Source organism: Falco cherrug, chromosome 2 (assembly GCF_023634085.1).
Source record: "Falco cherrug isolate bFalChe1 chromosome 2, bFalChe1.pri, whole genome shotgun sequence".
Lineage (NCBI taxonomy): Eukaryota > Metazoa > Chordata > Aves > Falconiformes > Falconidae > Falco > Falco cherrug.
Window position 1 is genome coordinate 79,878,048 of NC_073698.1, and position 23,768 is coordinate 79,901,815.

General features: G+C 43.9%; 1 protein-coding gene across 1 annotated transcript; it reads left to right on the plus strand.

Moving 5' to 3' along the window:
• The first annotated feature begins 146 nt into the window (after nt 1-146).
• UBASH3A (ubiquitin associated and SH3 domain containing A) lies at nt 147-23,309 on the plus strand. The gene is made up of 14 exons (XM_027804505.2): nt 147-323; nt 3,758-3,811; nt 5,423-5,609; nt 7,864-8,062; nt 8,700-8,869; nt 9,739-9,947; nt 10,755-10,881; nt 12,819-12,927; nt 14,400-14,522; nt 15,321-15,413; nt 16,484-16,628; nt 20,465-20,571; nt 21,090-21,196; nt 22,102-23,309. Exons 1-14 carry the CDS (start codon nt 211-213, stop codon nt 22,237-22,239), a joined length of 1,881 nt encoding a protein of 626 aa, XP_027660306.2. The 5' UTR covers nt 147-210; the 3' UTR covers nt 22,240-23,309.
• Nucleotides 23,310-23,768: the final 459 nt, after the last annotated feature.

Here is a 23,768-nt window from a genome sequence, read left to right on the forward strand (position 1 = left end):
TTAGCCACCTTAAAACAAAAATTCAGAGGTGTAGATGCTACAAAAACAGGATGTCAGCTTTTGTCAGAAAAGATCACAAGAGGTTTGAGGTTTTTTATTTTAGCTGCCTCTTTCTCTCTCATTTTCTTACTCCCTCCCTCCCTCGCACCCTCCTCCCACCTCCCACTTTCTGTCAGCACTGAGCACACAGTCAGGGGAACAGCAGAGGAGATGGCGGTGGCTGAGACACAGCTGTATGCAAAGGTGTCCAACAAGCACAGGAGCAAAAGCACCTCTGCGCTCCTCGAGTCTCTCCTTGCCAAAGGATTCCCAGCTCATATCGCGTGAGTAATGTGTTCAGCTGCCTTTGCACAGTAAGAAGTATTCAAGATATAAGAGGTATTTCTCACCAGATCCTGGCAGCAGCAGCTTGCTGTTTTTTATAAAGAGAGCATGCTGCTTCCTGGGAGCGATGTCCCTGCAGGGATCAGACCTATCTTGCTTTGAATTTCTTATAGAGCAGTGTGTGTTGCTCACATTGCAAAAACAACCTGCCCTGTATCCATTTTTATAAATACTGTGTATATCTGAAGACACATGCCCTCGCGTGTCTTCAGATTGAGAGGCTTCACAATGTGTTAAGAAATTGACGTCCATAGTTTGTTCCTGGGATTTAGCCTCTTTCCACTTTTTCTGCCTATCACTGTTACTCTAAGGGAGTTAAATGTGGATGTAACTTCTTTCCAAAGATTTTTTCAGGCTTGGCAAAGATCTCCTGCTGGATTTTGCCACTGGAAACTGTTTTAAGAGAGCAAGCTTTCCTTAACAGGATACCACATAAGTCTGTCAATTATTCTTCCTTTCTTGAATCAGGATCTTGTTCCAAAAGCATGTCCTACCTGGAAAACATAATATTAAAGAATGAGGCACTATTCTTGGCAACCTCAGTGGATTAGAGATTAACTGGTGGCAACTAACCAAGTTAATAAGAAAGAAATGTGGTGGTCACTCCTCCCCCAAACATTGCTCTGGTTGGACAGGGAAACTTTGGGGAGGATTTTCCAACATCTGAAGGGCAAGTATGGACACTTAGTTCAAACTACTCAAAAAATATTTTTTTTATTTAAATGTCAAAGAACCTCCCCTACAAATATTTTAGAAAGTAGAGCAATATCTCTCCCTTTTGACTAAAACTTGAGCAAGTTGAAAAGGCTTCATTTGTAAGTGCTGTGTTACTTTTTTAGGAACAGCTGTGTTTAGAGGATCAACTTTAGACACAATGGGCACAGCTTACAAGGAAACTGTGGGTTCCTTGTTCCCAGTTATGCACTGTAGAATTTTAGCTGTGCAGCTGAAAACCTGGCTCATCATTTCTCTAGTAATACTATAAGTTAGGTCACCCCAAAGTGATGTCTAGTTTTCAATTTTTTTGTCCTGCATTTGATGTTCTTCAAATCCACTTTGAAACACTTTCTGCTATTAATGAGATGGCTTTGTGCTTCCCAGGTCAAAATCAAGAAGCAGTGGCAGAAGTACTATGCAAACCAGCATAAAATGATAAAATGTCCAGAAGCACTTTATGTTTTAATCTATTTGCTTTCATTGACTTTAAGACCTTCAAAATTTTGACTGTGTTTTTATAAAACCTTTTAGCTGTTTCTGTAGTTTCTGGATTGAACTGTACATGAAAGCACTGAAAAGTTGTTATTTTCAGATGTCCTGGCCTAAGAAAAATGAGGCTGGGTGGAAATATTACAAAATCTTTCATAATGTAGGACCAGCATGCCAAAGCAACATTTCCCCAACAAAAGAAAACCACGTATGTGAGGATCAAGACCAGCATCAGATCAATAAAATGGGCCTCCCCAGTGCTTTCACAGAACTGAACAGTGTCAGCAGTTTCTGCTTTAGGGAAGAGCCAGTTTATTCTCACTGTAAAGACACTGTTTTTAATAAAGATTTTCAATGGTTGATTCCTAGTCTTTATCTGAGAGAAACTGGTATATGCAGAATTTATTCTGTGCATTATCTTTCAGTATTCACTTTCAATCTTTGAAGCTCAGGATTTCTAGTCACAGCCTAATGCTCTCCTGACCCTAAGGGCTCTACAAACCCTGCTGGGAAGCATCCTACAGCCAATGCATATGACAAAACCAAAGGTGGGAACAGGCACAGAAAGGAGCACAAGGGAGCAAAAGACAGTACTTAGCAGCGTGACAGTCCATGGTTTCAGGTCTCTCTTGTCTTACTACATTTATGATTTTACAGGCCCTGTGGTAAGCAAAAGCTGAAGTCAAGCTCTGTTTGCCCAGAGCTTCTTTCCAAGTGGGAGAGGCAGCATGGCATGAAGCAGTAAAACACTCACTTTGAGGTGTAACAAGTGGTTAACAAAGTCTGGCATCATTAGCTGAGCAGTGGCAGGCACTGACATTTCAACAGGATATGGCAGGAAGGGCTGCATGGGGAGAATGACAAAAACACAGGTTGTTCGTGTTTGATGTGATGGAGAAGGGGAAGCCAGCAGAGGCATGGAAAGAAAATGTGTAGTATTCAGTCACAGAGGACACAGGCTAGTTTTAGACCAGCTAGTTCATGGGTTTGCATTGATTTGGCCATGGTAGTTGATTTACTTTACAAAGAAGAAAGGTAGAAGATAAAGCTTGAGTAGAAAGACTCACGTTAGCCCTCATCCATGTTAAGCCCCTACTAAAGAGCCAGACATGGTTGCACGTACACATTTAAATGTTTTTAACTAGCCCATGTGTAGGTTTTGCATTAGAGAGAAGACAGAAGGCTAGGAGAAAGCACCAAGGATGAACCTGAGTCCTCCTCTTAATGCTGTCATTGCACTGCTGGTGCATGCTCGGGTGTCACAGGGATGGAGGGAGGATAAAAATGTGAGAAGACTAAATGAATCAATGCCCTCAGGACCCAGTGTCCAGGAAGGATGGCCTCATGAGAGAAAGAAAGAGGTGAACAAATGCCAAGTAATTTAGCAGGTTCTCCTCCATGTCCACTGTCTCTATTACCCCTTCATTTCTCTTCTGAGAAGTTTGTAGGTGGATGACAGGGATGGAAATGGGGTTCATGCATGCAGGTGCTATTTAAACACTGGAGTCCTTCACCCATCACCTAGCATTTAGCCACAGAGACTTATTCATGTGAAGTACATAGTTGGCATTTTCACAGCTCTAGTGAGAAAAGGAAATGTTAATCAAATCCGATCCCAGAGAATGACAGTTGCATTAACAGAGAGAAACATGAGATATTGTCTCTCTTCTTGGACTGAACTGGTGGCTTAGGTGTGGCTCTCTGCTAGCCTATGGGAGATCCTCAATCCACATTTTCAAACTCCAATATAAGTTTGTTTTGCTTTGTTTACATGTATGGGCTTGGGCCTGGCATCTTGAACCAAAACATTACCCCACGAACCGAGCAAACCCTGCTCTTTCAGTGGGTGGATGTATGGTTTACCCAACCCTAAGGAAATCCATATAGCCAGCTGGGCTGTTAAGGAAACACCTACAGAACACAAAAAGAAGACATCCAGTGGGGAGAACAAGTTACCAGTCCTGAAAGAAAGAACTAAAGACTTGCAGTGGAAAAAAATATCTGGAGGGCTTCAAGAACGTTAATATTTGCCAGGAATAACCTAGTTGTTAAAGGTTCTGTCACTGCTGGAAAATAAGACTCAATGACCACAGCAAGCCTGTTCTTTACTTTCTAGGAGTTTTCTTTCTGTTAGTCTGAGGAATCCATTTTGTGGTTTTTTTTCTAGGCAAAAAGCCTTGGCTGCTACTGGACAAAAGACAATAGAAGATGCTGCAAAATGGTAAGTACCTGTGATTTCTAAGGAGTATTTTATTAAACCTGCCTAAAAATCCTTGTTTCTGTGCTGATTCTGTCACTCAGTTTTGAAGATAGCTACCATAAAAACTCCTGCATCTGAGTTAATTTTTTTTCATTTCAGTTCACACTGAGAAAGAAATAATTGCATTTTTATTTATTCTGGCAAGCGAGGCAATTAGCAGAAGGTCCAGGGTAAATCAGAAAGGCTGGGGAGGAAAGGGCAGTCTTGGGGGCAGAAGCAGCTACTTTCACCACAGTGATGTTAGTCAGTTCATGGGACCTGCTGTTTGGGGCAGACCCTTCTCCTCAGTTTCAAGCCTCCTGATTTTTATGGCCATGGCCACCAAGATCTGGTCACTGCCTCTGCAAGGGATTCTCAAACCCTGAGCCAGGATGGTGAGCACATACCAAGGCATGTCCAGGAAGGTGCTCGGAGGCACCCATGGGGTAAATGTCCTCCCTGCCTTGGCACAGCAGTCACACCTCATGGTGTGCACCCACGGGCAATGGGCACAGGGCCCGAGGGGGGAACCTGGACTCTCCTTCCCAGAGGAAAGGAGGAAGGAAGTGGAAATATCTGTAACCCATGGCTGCAGTTACAAACATGCAGTAACAACATGGGGTTGAACAGCAGTGGCTGAAGGCAAACAGTCCACCTTCTTCCCTTGAGAAAGACTCATTATAAAATAAGCTGAAAGGCTGATGGTCAGACGGAGGTACAATTAGAATCAAAATTACTTCTTAGTCTTGATCCCTGTATCAAGACTCTCACACAGCATTCATGTTATTCATGTGCTGATAATTGATTTCTTTGTTTAATCCACCTTCAAATTAAAACCCGTCTTTTCTTGCACTTTCTTCTCTTTTTGGGTGTTTTGGGTGGGGTTTTTTTTGTTTGTTTGATTGATTGGTTTTTTCTTTTTTATTGTTTTGTGAAAAGCCAGAGGAGGCATTTCAGAATGGCATGTTCTTCCCAAATAATTTTTTTTGCCAGGGATGCTACCACACTTTCCAAGAATCCAACTCCCAATCCAACAGCTGCAAAGTCAAACATACAGCACGTGAAGAAGAAGAAGGTGAAGGATATCATCATATGGGATACAAGTTTCTGACCTGTGCTTGTGCATTTCCTGATTTGCCTTACTTGGTTTTATTAGGTCTGAATCAAAAGGCTAGCTCATTCTAGGTATTTTTTTAATCTTCAGTTAGTTTTCATTTTGTCATTCTTCAACATTTTCTACCCATTGATTCTCTTTCTTCCCCCAATCCTCTGTTTCCAGTCATGAAAAAGGAAAAATAACTCCAAAAAACCTAAAAAAATATTTTTTGCTGACTTTCATTTTCAGACATTGGAAGAAGTGAAGGCACATAATAAAATGTAAAGTACACAAAAAATAAGCAGGAAAAAAAATCTCCATTCCCCATTAGTTAGTACTTTAGAGAGGAAATTTGTAAGGAGCTTTTATTTTAGCTTTTCATTTGTAAGAAAATAACAATCTTGTATTTCCTTGTTTTGGTCTCTACTATGGATGCCTTCAGCCACAAGACTAAGTGGTGCACACACTTAGTCTCTGTGATATGCTCTTGATTTCAGGTTGCACTCCCACTGCAACGATCCCTCTTTGGATGACCCGATCCCTCAGGAGTATGCTCTTTACTTGTGTCCCACTGGCCATTTGCATAACCACCTGCAAGAGTTTTGGAAGGAGAGCAAGCGCCAGTGTGGGAAAAACAGAGCCCATGAGATTTTTCCACACGTCACTCTCTGCGATTTCTTCACGGTAAGAAATAAAAGATGTGCAAGGCTCAGATATCAATTACTGGTGAAACTGGGCCACCTGCCATTGTCTTACACCAGAACTTCTCCTTGGTGATCAAACTGACACGACCCAGGTCCACACATACTTAATATTTGAGCATTCAGCCCCTGCATAGGCACTGGAGGCTTTCTTCCCACCACCCACTTTAGCTACCCAACTTGGGCCTTTGCATACCTAAAAATTGGATGCTGGGGACAGTGGGATGCTTCGAGGTAGCTGAGTGACACATGTCCAGCATCCATCCAGCAGGAATCACTGCTCCCCACAAGCAGCTATTGGCAGGCTTCAGAGATCGTGGCCATTTCTGCATTGATCTAGGGTGTTAAACCTTCCTGGCCAGGGCAGCAGTGGCTGCCTTCAGCCAGCTGTGCGCTGGTGACAGAGCTATCATAGGATATGGTCAACCTTGGTATCACCCCTATGGGAATCTCAAGGAAACCCCTGCCTTCCCCAGAGAGCCCCAGCCAGTAGGTCACCACTATGGTGGTATGTCCCAGTCTTTACATTTTCTATTGAATCTTGGATGTTGTGAAAAAGAGAGAAGGGGAATGCACAGGGATTCAAGGAGCAAGGAAAGCCGAACTGGTGTCCGGCAATGCCATTGAGTCACTTTGTCAATAATTTAATATTGAAGTTAGGCTCCTGAGCTGGACTCCTGGTGGGCTGTGTTCTGGTTCTAGAGATGTTACTGCCCTCCTAGGTGACCTTCTGAATGTTGGGTAACCCTCTAGAGAACTTCCCAGCTGAGCTGCTTCTCCTGCATAGATGCCACTACCAGCAAAGACCACCAAAGAGCCACTGATCTGGAAAAACTCTGGACCCACCTGGAATCCAGTTTTCCATGTTGATGGTGCAGCACATGAACATGCTGCCGCTGAAATGCACTGAAACAGACGTGAGCTACAGCAGCTGGACAAAAATTACTCTGTTAATCATACTTCTATGCTAAACCATGCCACTAAGTATAAACAGTGAAAATAAGAGTGTTTTGTTGCAAAATATTGAATGGTACCCTGTGGCTATTAATCACAATTATACAGAACAGAAAGTCATTTATTGGTAATGAATGCCATGCTCTTGGAAGGTGCCAAGTTATAAAGACCTGCCCCGGGAAGAGACAACTGAATGGGAACCCTCACATTGCACATCTCAGCCCCATTTCAGGTACCATATTTCTAGTGATAAATGCACCCTCTGGTGCTCTTTGCTGTTCCTTGGCTGGCAGCAAGACTTGACCTGGCTGCCCCCCCGGCAGAAAGCCAGACTCACTGACCTGGCTCCCACCTCCTTCTCCTGACCTGGCCCTCTCCTGTTTCCTGACTCCCCACACCTTTTGCAGCTGCTGGACCTGTCAGCCCTGGAGGAGCCTGCTGTACGGCACTTGCCCTGGTGCAGGATCCCACCTCCAGCCCAGCCCAGCCCAGTCTGCCCAGTGTCCCCTTGGTGCATCCATCCTCCCTGTGGCTTGAGAAATGCTTGAGAGAGAAAGACTGTCTAAGAAGAAGAAGGAGGAGGAGCTCCTTTCTTCTCTTTTGCTCTTCCCCTTCAGCAACTTGGCCCAGTATAAAGGCTGAAAGGAGCAAATAGCTCTGTGGAAGAGAACAAGGCAGGGCAGAAATGGAGCATCAATAATGTTCCTGTCTTTGGCTGAATGGCACAAATTCCATCTTTGTCTCTTCACTTCTTAAATTGCTTAATTGTCACTCTTTTGTGGAAGCATGGCTCTGTTCAATCCTTTAATTTGCTGTGATTAGAGCATTAAGGATCATAATGACAAAGATGCCTTATGAATTTCGCTGGGTATGTTGCTCATCATCTGAGATCTTGAACTTTTACCAGGAGCAATTTCAGCTAAGGACTGTAGGATAATAAGAACACAGATTCTTACTTAGAAGAGGAAAATCATGATCCCTGCCTCGTTTCAGATAGGTTACTGCACACCTGTCAGATGGTAAAATCTTTTGGCTCTTTCCCACCCAGAGTAGATAACACCTCCTGGTAGAATGCTCCATCTCCTCGTACAGCACCAGGATACTGTGCAGATCGGACTGCCCAACAGTACAGATTTTAATACCAGGAGTCCCAGACAAGTTAGCAGGTCTTTCTCAGGAATTCTAATGCCCGCACTGTTTTCTAGTGCTGCTGTGTAACACAGGCTATGGTAGTGGCTGTTGAGCCGGTGGGTAAAGCCTGCTCCTCCTCTGTTTTCTTTCAGTGTGAAGACCAGAAAGTGGAATTATTGTATGACATCTTAAAGCGAGTTGGTAACAGCTTTTTACAGCGCTTTCCACCAGCCATTTCCCTTTCACTACATTCATCCACCAGCTACCTTGGCTTCTTCATTGGTGACAGCCATGCAAATATCCTCAAAGAATTTGCTCTGGCATTCTCGTCAGAGGCTTCAGCCCTGGCAGGTAGGACCAACATCAGGGAAGATGGGTAGGCTGTAGCACAAATGCTTAGGCATGCTACTGAAAACATTTCCTGTGTCTCCAGGGAAGCTTAGCTGATGTTTTACTGCCAGAAAGCACCCTTTCCTCCTACAGGTTTGAAAACAATGTGGCTAGGGGAGCATGTTTTAGACTTCAAAGAGACAGTGCTTTTGTCTAGAAGCTGAAATGGTTGACTGTGTAACTTTATAGGCCATCGATCAGAATATCCAAGATGGGCAAGGATATAATATTCCCTATTCCCAGACGTCCATTCCCACCATCCTATGGCCCAACTGCATCCCTGAGAAATATGCCCTAATTCCCACTCCAGTGACAGCGAAGGAAAACTGCATCACCAGTAGAGACTGAAGGGACACAGCCCCAGCATAGCTTCATCTGGCAGAACTAAGTTCAATACATCTCAGACTGGGAGAGGAGTTCAAGCTCTGCTCATTTTTTTCTGGCATGATCAAAACCATGACATTCTGCAAAACTATCATCTACTCTGGTACTAATTACTATGAGTTTTTCCTGCATCATGCAAAACATGTAGGATAAAGCAAGAAGAGCTTTAAATTACCTTTTCTTCTATGTTGTGATATGATTGTTTCATTCCTAGATTGCCATGTGAAGCCCTGCCAAAAGCAGCTCCACCTTACCTTGGCTCACAAGTTTTATCCTCACCATCAGAAGACTTTGGAACAACTGGCCAAATGCATTAACCCAGGGGAGACCTGCCAGTGGGTAGCTGCTCTCTACTCACGGGACATGCGTTTTGTGCATTACCAGGTACTGTCATCAGATTTATTTCTTGAACCCATGGTGAGACTTTTTGCTAGTCATCTTGCCTTTTATTTCCTGAAGAAAATCAGTGCATGCACAGTACAGTGTTTCAAAAAGCATTGTTGTTTCAAGCACCTCTTTCGGTTGAAAAACTGTTCTCATCAATCAGTAGAAGATACCTTTATGGATGGCTGTTTGACCTGCATGTCAGCAAGGTGTAATTCCAAACTTCAGCAGAAAAAAATCTTACCATGACTTGAGAAAATAAAAGAGACAGGAAATAATGATGCTTGAATATTTGCTAAGAGTTGTCAGATCACAGCTTTGCAGTAAAGTTCCATTATGTAAAATTAGTTTTCTTGATTGTCCCAGCCATGATGAAAACTGTCCAGGTTAAATATCAGTGAGCAGGGCACAGTTCTTGCTGATGATTAACAGACTCTTACTTAAACCAGTAAACACTTTCGCAGTTCTCATTTCCAAATTTAAATTATGGAATGATCAACATCTTTTAGCCAGTTCAGTATATCACTTTGTCACAAGTCTCATATTGGATTTTGGTCACACGCAGGAGAGCTGCAAGTAAGCACAAAAATAGCTGATAGCACTTCTGCCACGTTTGCTTTCAAGTAAGCCTGTACTAGTTACAGGAAAAAAGTATTTTTATGAAAACCAAGTGCCTATTTTTACACATACTGCAAATGCGGTAGCGTCTTCCTTTTTCTCTGCCGAAGTGCCACTAAACAGCACATCACAGACTGGAAAATAGTACTGGTCACTGTGTTCAGTAGTTGAAGAAGCATCCCCTGAACTGTCATGTCATGTCCACAGTGGACTCTGGGCAGCAGCCTGACCTTGCTGTGTGTTCCCCCCAGACACTGAGAGCCCTATTCCAGTACAAGCCCCAGAACATTGATGAACTCATGATCAATGCCGGGGACTTTATCTATGTTGACCCGACGCAGCAGTCTGACGTGAGTGAAGGCTGGGTGATCGGGACCTCACATCGGACTGGCTGCAGGGGTTTTCTTCCCGAAAACTACACTGAGAGGGCCAATGAGTCGGACACGTGGGTTAAGCACAGGTGAGTTGGGGTTTCATGGGCGTTGCTTTGTATCAGTCACTTTTTCTGCTGCGGAGCTATGGCAGTGTTCCTCCTTGTGTGAGCTGTGGGCTGCCAGCCGGGAGCCGAGGCATGGGCAGAGGAGAGGATCCTGTGTGTCTGGGTGGAATGCTGAGACTTCTGAAAGAAAAGAGATAGGGGACATACCCACAGACACCCAGAGTTCATTAGTTCAGCTGCTCAAGGGATGACCCCTGTTTGCTCTTGAACAACCTAGACATCCTAATGAATTTTAAAAGACCACGCTCTGCTGGGCAGGCTGAGCCTTCAGCCTGGCTCACTGCTTTCTTCTTCTTTCAAGAGCCTCCAAAGTGAACTTAAAATGAAACCACACAAAGGTTACTCCACCACCTTGAGCCCACCCTCATCTTGTTGATTTACCCTGTATCAGCAGGCATCTGCCTGGCTTCCTGCACTTTGCTCTGCAGCTGACAGCACAGCTGATGCTACTTGTAGATTAGAGCTGATTTTTCTAAGAAGGGAGGTGTAGGGGCACTTGCTGAGTTTTCAGAGGCAGACAGGAGGCAACCAACTAGTATTTCCTGCTTGAACATGCCATCAGTTCATAGTATTTCAAACTTAGTTTTACTGGGCATATTTTAACTCAAGAGCAAAGTGATGAAGTGGATTGCAAGCGTGCAAAAAATCCCTGAATGGAATATGAATCCTGACTTGCATGTGCCTGTAGACAAAATCATGACTTAAAATCCCTTTTATTTTGTGTGTCCATCTGTCTGTGTGTGTGTATTGCTTCTGCTCTGTCTATAGGGAATATGTTTTTGCAACAGCTTCGAGATTCCTCACCCAAACTGAAAGTGAACCTAATGTGAAGCTGAATGGAGAAGTCCATAATCCTAGTACATCAAGGAGTGTAAGCAATGTACTTTCTCTTCAGGTAACAGGGTTTTTTTTCCGTTTCTTATCATTGCCATGTGCTTGTGTAGATATATTGTTACCTAAAAGCATTTAGTAAATTTAATAGTATCTTCCTTTTTCTCCCTCACATTTTTATGCTATGTTGTAATGCACATATATATTCTACACACATGCTCGTATCGTATGGTATAATATCTCATAAATATTTTGTAATGTATATGATGTACATTACTCTTGCTTTCTTTCATAAAACCCTTTTCGTTCCTGTCATAACAGCACAACGTATGAGCTCTCTGCTTGGGTTTCTCTGTGCAAAACCTTACTGGGCAAGCTGTGCAGAGATACGGTAACATGTCTGACAAGTGACGCAGAGGCACAACTTCCTCTGACTTTCATATGGGTTCACAGCAGAGTAACTAGAGCAGAATTAGGCTTGTTGTTCATTGTTACTTTATGCCCGGATTCTGTGGATGTCACCTTGGTGGTTTACGTGGTCCCATGTCTTAGCACATTTAAATGGTTCATCTTCTTTTGTATTTTTAGATACATAGCTAATGCAACTAACTGCATAGAAATGCAGCAAGAGAACAGCTCACTTGAAAGGTTGGCAGCACTGATGGGATTACATTTTTGTCCCAGTTTCAAAATCAACACGTATCATTTTTTTACCAGGTTTTCCACTAGTATTCTGTTAGGACTGGCCAGACAAATGACTTAGTTTTTTCTACCTATGGCACGTTTGCACGTGCATTGCCTTATTGGCTTTGACTGTCAGGGATGCCAAGACAGTCCTTTCTGGCACACTGACATGCTGCAGAAACGCCTTTGGGCTTGCTGGCCCCACAGCCTCTCTTCTTGCTGTGCTGGGAGATAACCCCAGGTTCATTTGTATTAACATCAGAGAAACATGAGGGCACCTTGAGGGAACTTCCACCCTGGGGCCTCCCAGGATGCTGCGTGTGTGATTGTAAGACAGAAACTTCTGTCAAAGCCACACATTCTTCCACTGGCTCTTTATTGCTCTTGTCTAGCTCAGTTCTGTGGCAGAGACACTAAGTGGCCTGAAGAAAATGTTTTGCAGATGTGCAGGTCTCCAGTCTAGAGCTTCCCCAGCCTCTGGATTCCTCCAAAGCAGAAGAGCAAGACCACGAAACCTTAGTCTTAAACTCTGATCTTGTGGCAGTTGATTCATGTTTCATGGCAGAAATGCTACAGCGTTTAGTAGAATACATGAATACAAATCTCATACCACTTCTGAAGAATTCCCTTCTCTGCTGCTGCAGATACACATCGCTAACCTCAGGGTTGCCACAGTAATGTTGCAATGGGTTACTGCTGAAAAAATTTTAAAGTCTTTAACCTGTTCCTCCTTATCTTCTCATCTGTATTTAACGTGCATTGTATACTAAGCCCAAACTACTTCAAACTTATTTATAATTCCGTGCAGTCTGAATAAAAATGTGGCCTCTGATTTGGGTTCACTTTTGACTCAGCCATATAGCTATGAAAATGTTGAAGTAGTGTTTTCATTAGGAAAAGAAGAACAAGCTTGGTGTTAGTCTTGGTGTAGGAAAGAACATTACCATTTAAATTTTAGCTAGTTTCCCTCCTCTGTTTATATCAACCATATGATATACCTTAAAATTATAATTCTTTCCCACGCTGGAATTAAAAGATCCGTTATCAACATTACCTTTCACTAGCGTAAACGCAGAATTAAAATCTAATCTGTAGCCCATGAAGGTCAGAGATCTCTTTCCTATGTCTTCAGTTGAAAGCCAGTCAGGCTTCCTGTTGTCCTGAAGACAGATATCTATTACAGCAGCTTTTTTTCCCACTCTGTGCTTGTTATAAACCTCCCAGGCACTGTTCCTTCCTCCATCAGGCAGCATCCAGGAATCGAAACTTCTCATGCAGGTTACACTTAATATCATAATGAAACCCCTTTTTACACAGCTGTCTCAGAATGCCACTCTGCGAAGAGGCGTGCTGGTGATGCGCCACGGGGAAGGAGTTGATCAAGTCTTTGGCAAATCTTGGCTTCAGCAGTGCTTGACTGCAGATGGTAAGTAAGATAATGGGAGGATCTTAGCAAATCAGAACCAAAACCAATTAACCCCAGTAATGCGTACAAGAAAATCCATTTCCTATGTGTAAATGTAAACACTGACACAAAAGAGTGAGTAACGTAGCCAGTCAGATGCAGCACTGCTTAGACCTGCATATAACTAGCTCGCAATGGTCTAAAGTCCTCCTTGTTTATGTTGGATAAACGCTGTGGAACAGGCAAAGATCTTGTCATACTGATGGATGTGTGTCTCGCTGACAGATGTACAAAACACAAGATCTCTACTGCTCGTTACACAAGGTGGTGGTGGTTGTCAGACCCCTCCACGTTTCTGTGCTTGAGTCAGAATCATGGTCTGTTCATCAGTCACAGTATGTCACCAGTCAAACCTGGGGAAGAGCAGCAAGAGCAATCCATGGAGAAAATGAGATGTCAGCACTGAGCTAAATTAAAAGCTGAATTTGTTGGCCCTCTCTCTCAAAAAAAGGATGTTTTCAGGTGAAGAAAACAGACCCAGAAGAGGGAAATATGTGTCAGGAGGAAGGAGGGCAACAAGAAGATGGGAGTTCAGAAGGGAGCGCTTTATGCTGAAAGTCTCCTTTGTTACGCTGGAGATCTCCTATATTAAGTGTGCTAAATTCACACTGGATGATGAGGGTGGTACCTTCTGGCTGCATAACCTATTCATTGCTTTCATTTTTCTTCAGTGGAAATGTTTTTTGTTATTTTGGCAATGGTAAAAGAATATCCATAAGGAGTAGATTTTTGTTTCATGTGAGCCCCACAAAGCTGAATTTGCACACTTTCCTGCCCTCTCTCCCCCACGTTTGCTCGTTCAGAGCTTGCAGAAAAGGTGCTGTTTTATTAGGACAGGTGATTTCCCAAGCCAGTGTTGTGACTTTAAAATGTGATCTCTTTAAGATAATAGCAGTCACTGCAGATTTTTTTCATCAGAGAGACACTGACTGTGTCTGCAGTACTGAAGTGATCCTGTAGGCAGATTTTTTTCATCAGAGAGACACTGACTGTGTCTGCAGTACTGAAGTGATCCTGTAGGCATCTGAGTTCAGGCAGTGCCCCGCAATCCCCCGAACTGCTTAGTTATTCGCTGTCTCCTTGGCGTGGTCTCAGCTGATGGCGGTGCCCCTTTGCCCAGGTGGCTTCCAGGTGAGGTTTGCGGAGAGCACAGATCACTGTCCATCCCCAGTGGACAGACAGTGTGGGTGTCTCAGGTGGAGCGAAGAGAGACTGGCTCCTTGGGCAGGTGCCCTGCTTCATCACTTGCCCTCATGGCCAGAGAACGAGATTTGACCTGTTCCATTTGCCAGCCAAGATGCTGCTCTGAGCTGAGTTTTCAGAACCGGCCATCCAACCATTCAGTTGAAGTGAAGTCATTATAACAAAATGCCATCTGTGTGTTCAGCTGCTGCTTCCCTTGTGCTGTGGCAAAATGTCCAACCTCATTTCAGGAAAATACTACAGAGCAGATCTGAACTTCCCTTCCACCCTGCCGAAGCGGAAAGATAGTGTGAAGCAGTTTGAAAATGATCCTCCTATATCTTGCTGTGGTATTTTCCAGTCAAGGCTTATAGGTAAGCTGGATAATATACTACTGCAAATTTAAGGGTTTGGGAAGCAAGCTTTCATCATCTGCAAAAGCTCATACTGGTTTTGCAGTAGAAAAACTTTTTAGCAGCACTCATTGTGGTAACACCTCTATGGGCAACCACTGCAAGATCTTCTTAAACAGAAAAACAGAGAGCATGGCTGGTTGCTCATCTTTGGGACCCATTCTGCCAGTTCCTGGCAAAGAAAGTTGAAAAAAATAAGCTGCAACACTACCCATGCCCTGCTGCTTGTCTGCAGATTAGTGTCGTATGCAGTTGTTGCTGAATGGGCAGTGAGGAGCGAAGGGGCTGGCCAGAGGAAACAGCTTCATGGTCAGCAGTGTGGTCACCTCATCACAGGTACCTGGCAGCTGAGCTGTATGGGTTAGTCTGACTCATTTCATTCACCAAACGACGTCGTTTCTGCTCCCTGAGCAAGCGTGCCTGACTGTGACAGTGCAAGGCTGGTGCGAATGCTTGTGTCTGATGATTCAGGTAGGTGGAGACGGCCAAACGCCTAATTGCTGTTTGCAGATTTGGAGTGAATCTTCTATAATTATCTCTCCAACACTCATTTTAAACTTCCTATTGCCACCAGAGTGAGCTTTTTAGTGAACTCAGTCAGCCAACAGTGTGAAAAAACGAATAGAAAGGAACTGTCAATGTATCCCATGTCAATGAAACTGAAAAGCTCCAAGCTGTTTTTTGCAGAAAGTATTTCGTACTAGTTTCTCACCTGTCATGATTGATAAAAGAGTAACTCATTTTGCTGTTCCCATCCAGGGGAAGCTCTGCTGGACCAGGAGGTGACAGTCAGCTACGTGTACTCATCACCCTCTCTCCGCTGCATACAGACAGCTCAACACGTACTGCAGGGTAAGGCAGCAAAACCGACCAGGTGCTTTTGCCACAGTGAAAACATCTTTGTGAAACTTCTGTGAAGTCTCTGAGATGAGCAATTAAAATGTACGACTTTGTGGTTATTTGTTGCTATATTTAAGCAGGGAAGACAAGATGGTTTTGTCTAGTTGGTAATACAGGCAGTAATAAACCTACTGCCACATGTATGGTCTGCAGAGTGCGATCCCACTAACTCTAGTAGGCACTAGTTAAAATGGAATCTGATGTTGTATGAAACAGAGACGTTTCACATCCAGTTGAATTCAAGATTAGTAGCTGCTCATCACCACTGCCACCTTTACCAGAAAACATTCTGAGCCAAAAAGCAGATGTTTCCAGTGCTCCAAAGGATAGGTATGTGAATCAGGGAAGACAACTTTCTCCTGAAAGCATTTGCCTTTGCAAGCCAAACTATTGTAATTCCTTCATATTGCAGAAAATCTTTCCTTTTTCTCCCTCTCCCTTTCTTTTTTTTTTTTCCCCTCTCCTGTCTGCTCGGACAGGTCTGTCATAGGCTCACAGTTCATTACCATGTTTACCTCAGAATTACGATGGGAGTGCATTTCTTCTGGGAACTAGTGACACTCAGTAATCTCTCTTGAGAATTATCAACAAAATAATGTATCTCTTGACAAGATAATTCCATTTCTAACTCTGTAGGGCAATATATTGCCCCACCGAGGACCACTGAGAAAAATGTTATATAAAAATGGTAAAAACTTTTCCTGTCTAAAGTTTACTCAGACTGCAACATTACTGAGGTCTTTTCTTCTGTCCCTTGCAGATCATCACAAGAGAGCTCCAGAAATAATAATAATGATGGTGATAATAATAAAAGTGATGTAATAATTTGTAGTGCCTTAGTATTAATCAGACAAGAATATAATGGTGGCTTCATTTAATCAACATGATCCTCTTTTGCTTGACAATAAGTTATTTATTTTCATTAATGAAAGCATTACAGCAAACAAGGCAAAATGTATAGCCTGAATGTAACACTTTGAATGTACTTTTCTCTCCTTAAGAAATATTCCTTGTTCTTGCAGGGCTTAAATTAGATCAAAAAATCAAAATCAGGGTGGAACCAGGACTGTTTGAATGGACTAAGTGGGAAACAAGCAAAGTAATTCCTAACTTCATGACTGTGACAGAACTGGCAGAGGCATCTTACAGAATAGATACAAATTACAGGTAATTGCTCCATATCTAGCTGTTGAAGTTTTGGTGGGGTTTTTTTTCCCCAAAGTATCTCCTCACCTTTTTAAATGTCATAAACCATTACAAACATTGCAAAAATGGGGTGATTCTGATCAAAGTCAAGCCTGCATGATCTGTTCCGAAAATATGTTATGTTGTCAGCTGTCTTGTGACAGGAGTCAACTTTGCTGCTCTGACACAGAGACACATGTGCACGCTTGGCAGTATGTGCCTATATAGCACATGGGTGCACCTGCACATGCACAAACATCTGATACTTGTGCGCAGGACCAGCCATGCTTTGGTGCTGTCTTCATCTGCTGGCTCCGACCCACGATTTGTCATGCATGAGCATAGTTGTGTTACAGCCATTTGTTTTTTACTTTTGGCTCATGTGAAGCACAGTTTAGAAATGGGAAGAATAACCTGTCCGGTAAATGACGTGCTGGTTTTCAGCGATGAAAAGTTGTGGCTTCAGAGAAGTCAGTGAGCCCTTTGTTGAGGGTCTGCAGGGCAGCAGCAAGAGGTCTGCCTGGCGTCAGGGGGTGAGCACAGGCTGGGAGATGGCAAGGAGCACAGCTCCACACTGAAATGTCACGGGTTTGTGTCGCTGAAACAACAGCTACAAGAGGAAGGGAAAGTGAGGGGCCACCCCTGTGCACCCCAGGACAGAGCCACGCAGGGTCTGGGAAGAGAGAGGTGAGCCTGACACGCACCAGCTGCCCTTCTGGTTTTGGAGGCAGGCAGGGTGACAGCCTTTTACTATCATTGATGTTCATGATAAATTTGGTCAGGGATGCGGGAGGGGGTTTGTTTTGAACTGCTTAAAGTTCTATGCTCAGCAAGGACTTTTTGGGGCCCTCATAACTTGGGGAGGGGTGTGTGGGGTGTGTGATGCCCTTTCTGAGCACTTGCAAACCACAGCAGGGCAGGAAATCAGCCTCCCATTCAATCTAGCTCCTCATCTTGCTCACAAGCCAGGCTGCTCTGTGTTCACAGTGCACAGCCAGATCCAGGATATTACTCAGCTAATAAAAGTGCGTATCTCTGGGGTTTCCCATATATACAAGAAAGGGGGAAAGGAAACTGTTCACGTCTCAATGCATTTCTTACAGCCAAGCAAGTGTCTTCATTTGAAATTGTATGAAGGAATGAAATCCTTCATTTTCTTGGATCATAGTGCTTTCTGCTGTGTTTTCCCACCAACAAACTGTTTTTCCTAGGTGTTTTGGTACAAAATCACTTGCCTAAAAAAAAAAAAAAAAAGTGTGCAAATGCAGAGCAGTGGGAAGTACAAAGAGGAAGCTCTGAAGCAATGGTAACTACTGGATTTAGACCCCTCACAGGTCAATCAGGTCCAGGCAAAAATAGGGTGGATGAGCTATAAACTTGCACATATGATGCCAGTTTCTTCCTGTTGCATGCAGGGTTCAAAATCCTTAGGTCCCAGGGACTGATTTTTACCATACTGACCCACTGCAAATGACAACCTTCAACTAGGTTAAGTCCCTGATCATTGCCTGCCATCAGTGGACCTGACCCAAATTCTCCTGTTGCCAGTGCCACTAAGAGGTAATGTGAGTGGTGCTGAAACATTTGCTGCCCATGCATTGTGTGCTGAGATGAAATCACCTTGAGGTTAGCTGCAACCACTTGCAGACATCTAAGAGCTGGGTGCCTAGGCTGTGATTCTTTGCTGGCAGCCTTGTCATTGGTGGAAAGAAGGGGCTCCCAAGACTGATTTTCCCATCTTAGATAGACTACGTCTGACATTTAAGATAGCATGAATTGCCTTCTGAAGGGGTTTACTTGTCTCCGTTGACCTAGCCAGACACTTGAGTAGTAGGCAGCTACATCTGGGTGAGATTAACTCTGCCTCTCCCTCCTTTCACGCTTTCACAGAAGCAGAGTTGGTATGTGCTCCCTGTCCCAAAGCAGGATACACTCTGCCTTTCCCATTCCTGCTGCTAAAAACTGGCAGCCATGTGTAAGCCACTTATTTCTTTCCTCTTCATCCTCTGCATGGAGGACAGACCCTTCTTCACAACAACTTTTTTCAGACTGCTATCGTGTCCTTCTTCAGTCTCCCCTGAGCTGAACTCCTCCCATCCTCCCTCGCTGGCTGTGCTTTCTGGACCCCTGCTCGCGGCTCCTTTCTGGATTTTTCGCTTGTTGGTCCTCAGCTCACTTGCCCTGTAGCACTCACACCTGGACACAGCACTCCCACCAAGACCTTGGCCTGGGCTGAGCACTCCTGTTGCTACTTAGCCTGGAAACCACCTGGGCCAGTGCTGGGGATGCTTAGTTCTGCTGCAGGATGGCTGGTTAGTAAAAGGGTCAATACTGAAGAGACTGAGGTACCAACAGGACAGTGCATTAAAAAAAATTTGCAGCTCTGCCAAAAAGCAGACTAGTTTTGAATACCCCAGTCTAGACTTGTCCAACCTAGCCAGGACTAATTTGAGCTATGATTAACGATCCACCGTGAGCCTTTCACACGGTTTTACCACCTGTTTTCTACTTCTGCCCTTTGTGCTGACATAATGCACTGAAGACTCACCTGTGAAAGTACACTGTGATACCATACCTTACTACAATTTATTAATCTAATCTCATCCTGCCTATTCACTGAACAATGAGACAATCAAATCAGGGCAAGGGGGGGGCAGTTACTTGAAGAAAATAAATTAAGACCGTGTATTGTATCACAACACATGGCTAACTATTTGCCAGCTATAGCAGTAAACGCTTCCCATCCCCAGAGATTAAGAGGATCACATAAAAAATAGAAAGTGAGTTTGGGGAGGTTTTAATCTGTTGCCAAGAAGGCCTGATTCAAGCATCAGCTAAGAGGGTTGGTATCAAAGACAGGAGCCTGCTGAGAGGCAGCAAATTACTATGGTCCCTGCTGCCTGTTTTGCCTGTCCCACAGCTCTAGGAAAGTTGTTAGGGTCTCCCACCATCAGAAATCTGGTGTTCCCAGCTGCCCACACTTGGCACCACGAGCCCCCGCACATGAGGGCTCTGCAGGTTCTTCCCCACTGCTACTGGGCTGGGGCAGCCCCCAGTCCCCTTCCCACGGCTGGACTGAGCTGGTGTCCTGGAAGCTGCTGCAGAGCCTTGGGATGGGTTTGAGCAGGGTGCATGGCGTCCCTCAACCCAGGCCCTACTGGTCTTGTGGGGCTGCCCGGGTTTGCAGCAGTTTGAAGGTCTGGCTCTTACTGCTTCAGGAAAATACTTATTCAGCTCCTGAAGAGCCCTAGTATATAAAAGCAGAAGAATGCCTGGACTCTGTGGAAGTGCTCAGATACTTAGGATTGGTGTATTGCGATTGCCTCGTCTGTTGTAGATTTTGATTTGCTTTGTTAAAGACCCTATCAATGAGATGCCAGATCTTGAGAGCATTCAAATCATCAGTGTCTCACATTGGTTTGAACTTGGTGAGAACTGCAGAGCTGGGCAGCTCTGCAAATCTGCAATCCATAGCTGGGCAGCGGTCCCTGCTGACAGAATTGCTTAAAGCTTAAGCTTTTCTTAGGCATGAATCCTACTTTAAATAATCTCCACTGTAAACTACAAGTTTTATTAAAGCATGGTTTTCCCTGCATCTGGTGCTTTATGAGCTATGAGATTTAGCCATAAGATTTAATGGCAATGACTGTGGGGGAAGCTAATGCTCCATGCAAGCTGAGGTAGCAGTATGTCAGCCAAGCCAGTAAATAAAGCTATATCCCTTTAATGAAGTGCCTTTTCTCTGGTGTAGTCATTCAGTGGTGCCAAGTGTCTCAGTTTTTATCTAGATTAACATATATTTGTGATTTTATTGCCAGGGGTAACTTCCCACTCTCTTCTCTGGTGCCGTCGGAAAGTTACGAAGAATTTGTAAGCAGAAGCTCTGCGGTTATAAAACAGATCATCGCTGCCTGCACCAGCAAAGGTAGAAGTTTCAGATCTTTGTGTGTCCTGTCAGACACTTTCAGTAACAGCAACTGGCAGAGATTTGCCAACAGAAACACATTTAACGGAAGTTGTTGGTACTGCACAGAGCTTAAGTTAGACTCTTAGTCCTTGTCCTGGGCTATGCTAAATTAAAATACATGCAATTTATGGGATAGAAATGAAAAAGCAAAATTAAATAGGAGACAGTAGAGTACTAAAATGCAAGAGTACACTCTTTGCTTGGTCTTTGTACATTGGGATGTAGCTCAGCATAAGACAATTTACTTTTCTGGGAAGCTTTTTTTTCTCTTTTCCTAGCAAATGCTTTCTCTCACTAGCTGGCACACGTACAACACACCAGATTTTTTCTGACCAGCACAATACACACTTCCACATTATCAAAGAGGTCTGCAAAAATGAACAGCACCAAAAGAGCCTTATACCCATCTGCTGATGGGTAACCTGACATTGCTGCAGCTCCCTTACTAATTTTCTTTGCTTTTTCTGGTGTGTCAGGTATCATCCTCATTGTGGGCCATGGTTCTTCCTTAGTATCTTTCATCCGACCTCTGATAGGGCTTCCCACCAGAGACAGCAGTGACTTTGCCCAGGTGGTACGAAAGGTAAGGGGTTTTTTATCAGCAGGAAGCTTTCTTTTTGTTTTATTATACTTTTAGTGAGGAGCCTGCTTACACAGCAAGATATGCATGTAACTGCGTGCCAATACCAATGACATTAGCTTTCTCATTACAAATGGCATGGTCTCATGTAGTTTTAGCAAAGCACTGGAGGTCAAGAGAAGGATTTTCTCCTGTCGAACAGTATGTGACTAGCAGCTAAGCCTTTGGAGAAGGTTTCTGTCCAGCTCCCCTGGAAAGTCAATGCCAGGTGACACCTACAGACAAGACAAACCTCTCTACCTGAGGCTAGCCTCCTTCCTTTAGAAACATGGCTAAGAGCCTTTCCTCCCCTCCCCATGGTGGTGTGAGTGTAACCTGCAGCTACATCCAGTGAGTCGCTCCTTAACAAGCGGTGTGGGTTTTGAGTCACTGTAAATTCACAACTTCGGTGCTCAGCCACAGAATGAAGTGGAGAAGGGTTTTCTTGCCAGCTTCACAAGTGGGGCTTGTGTTTGAGATTAGGTCACCATGGGGGTTTTGGCTTACTTTGTTGGTGTATTATCACCAGTGGCAGAATTCTTCACCCCCGTTTTCCTTACCATCTGATCTGGTATGACTGACCAGAAAATTCAGCCTTTAGATATATTTTTACTACCACTGTCAATGCGTAAGAAGGAGCGAACGTATTTTGATCATCAAATCCAAGTATGAATGTGGGGTGGTGACACAAGTTCAGCTTTCACCCCACAGGCCTCCAGTCTGTTTTTAGTTCATTTCAGAAGTGGTAAAATGTTCCAGTCTCTCTTTCCAGAACAGTCTCAGGGTGTGCTCTCTTCTGTAGCAAAGCCCTCTCTTCCGTGTCAAAGCAATGACCCTGCTAATAATACTACTGGTAACTTCTTTCCTAGATCCCTTCGCTGGGCATGTGTTTCTGCGAAGAGCTGAAAGAGGAGAACAAATGGCAGATGGTCAACCCACCAGTGAAGACGTTAACTCATGGAGCAAATGCAGCATTTAACTGGAGAAATGGTATCGTGGAAGATTAGAAGGCCGGCTCTGCCTTTGCCGTTGTCAAAAATGAGCCCAAGACAGGTTATGGTTCAGCACAGTCCAGTGATTCATTCAGAAGATTTACAGAGGATGTAAATCAAAACCTCTGAGTTGTCAAAGCACAGAAAAACTCTTCTGAGTTTGGTACCTGAATTTTGTTTTTATTTCAGTGGCTGAGAAGAAGTAATCTAGGAACGGGCATGCGAGTAAGAAATAACTCTTCTGGTGGTGAAGAACCTTCTACCCTTTCCTGAGAGTAACAATGTTTGATAAATACAGAACTACCTGATTACAAATGCCACTGCTAAAGGCACTAAAGTAGACACTGTGGCATTTTCAAAGACCAAAATGTATCCAGTAAGAATTGGTTTTTTTCATGCACTTGAATATTTTCAGACAAGCAGTGAAACTGGGAGTGAAAAAAGGTCATCTCTTACCCAAAGAGGAGACCAGCTCCACCTAAAGCCACTGGGTTTCCTGTTCACTCTGTCAGTTCTGTGAGATCAAATACCACATTAACTATTTATTTACCTCTTCTGCAAAGGGAATCCTTTTTCTATCACAACAGCTCCCCATTCAGTGATTCTCGAGTGACCTATATTGCAAAGGGGACTAAATGGTTCCTTTTTGAAGAAAACTGAACTGATTGCTTTACTGTTACTGGGGCAAAGAAAGATGTCCTGTGTTACTGTACTGGTGACAAAACCATGATGTAAGCAACTCTAACTGCTGAACACTTCCTGAGATGGCACTCACAGGACAACAGCTTTGCTTTGTGCAGTTCTGTGCTGAATTCTACAAATGGTGACATATCTATTAGGTGGGTCACCCAAAAGGTCTCTGTAGCTCTTCCCTTGGTGATTTGTTTGATTAAGGGAATGTAGCCCTGACATTTCATGCATAAATACGAACATGCCTTCCCAGTCTGTTTTCCTTTCTAATTTTCCTTTCTAGTTATTCTCTCAGATAACCACCTCCTGGAAAAGACAAGTGTTTCTTTCAGTGAAAAGAAAAAATGGAGGTTTCTCTTTCTTTCTTAGCGTGACTAAAAACGTTTTCATTTTCACTTTTCATCTCTCTGCGCTTTCTTGACGCATCTCTGCATGCATGCAGTACAGCCCAGCCGACATTCAGGCTTTGGGGCTGAGAGGTGTCTGACAAGCACCCTTATCTGTGCATGTGGAAACTTTGTATCTCAGTCTTGCACCCAAAATGATTCATTTTGACTTCCCAGCTCTGGTGAACTCTTGCTTTTCTGACAAGAGCTGTAATTTTAAAGTGAAAATCAAATGCCCCAGGGCCAAGACAGCAGCACTTTAGCTAGCAAGAGATGCAAGGAAGGGTGTAGGACTGCATTGCTGGTTGCAGGTTGAGCGCATGAGATGGGTGGCTACAGATGCAGCACTGGAAAAAAGACAAAACCCCCAGGTGTCATCACAGCCTCTTCTTGCTCTGGGGGAGAAGGATGCTGCTACAGCACTGAGAAGGCTGTGGCTTGGTTACTTCTCCACAGCTTGCCCCAGCA

What these genes read in the sequence shown, in the direction of transcription:
- UBASH3A (XM_027804505.2), top strand. Translation starts at nt 211, where the DNA reads ATGGCGGTGGCTGAGACACAGCTGTATGCAAAGGTGTCCAACAAGCAC. An exon ending in AGAGGCTTCAGCCCTGGCAG is followed by an intron (nt 8,063 to 8,699) that starts GTAGGACCAACA and finishes TTTCATTCCTAG; the next exon opens with ATTGCCATGTGAAGCCCTGC. An exon ending in AGAATAGATACAAATTACAG is followed by an intron (nt 16,629 to 20,464) that starts GTAATTGCTCCA and finishes TTTTATTGCCAG; the next exon opens with GGGTAACTTCCCACTCTCTT.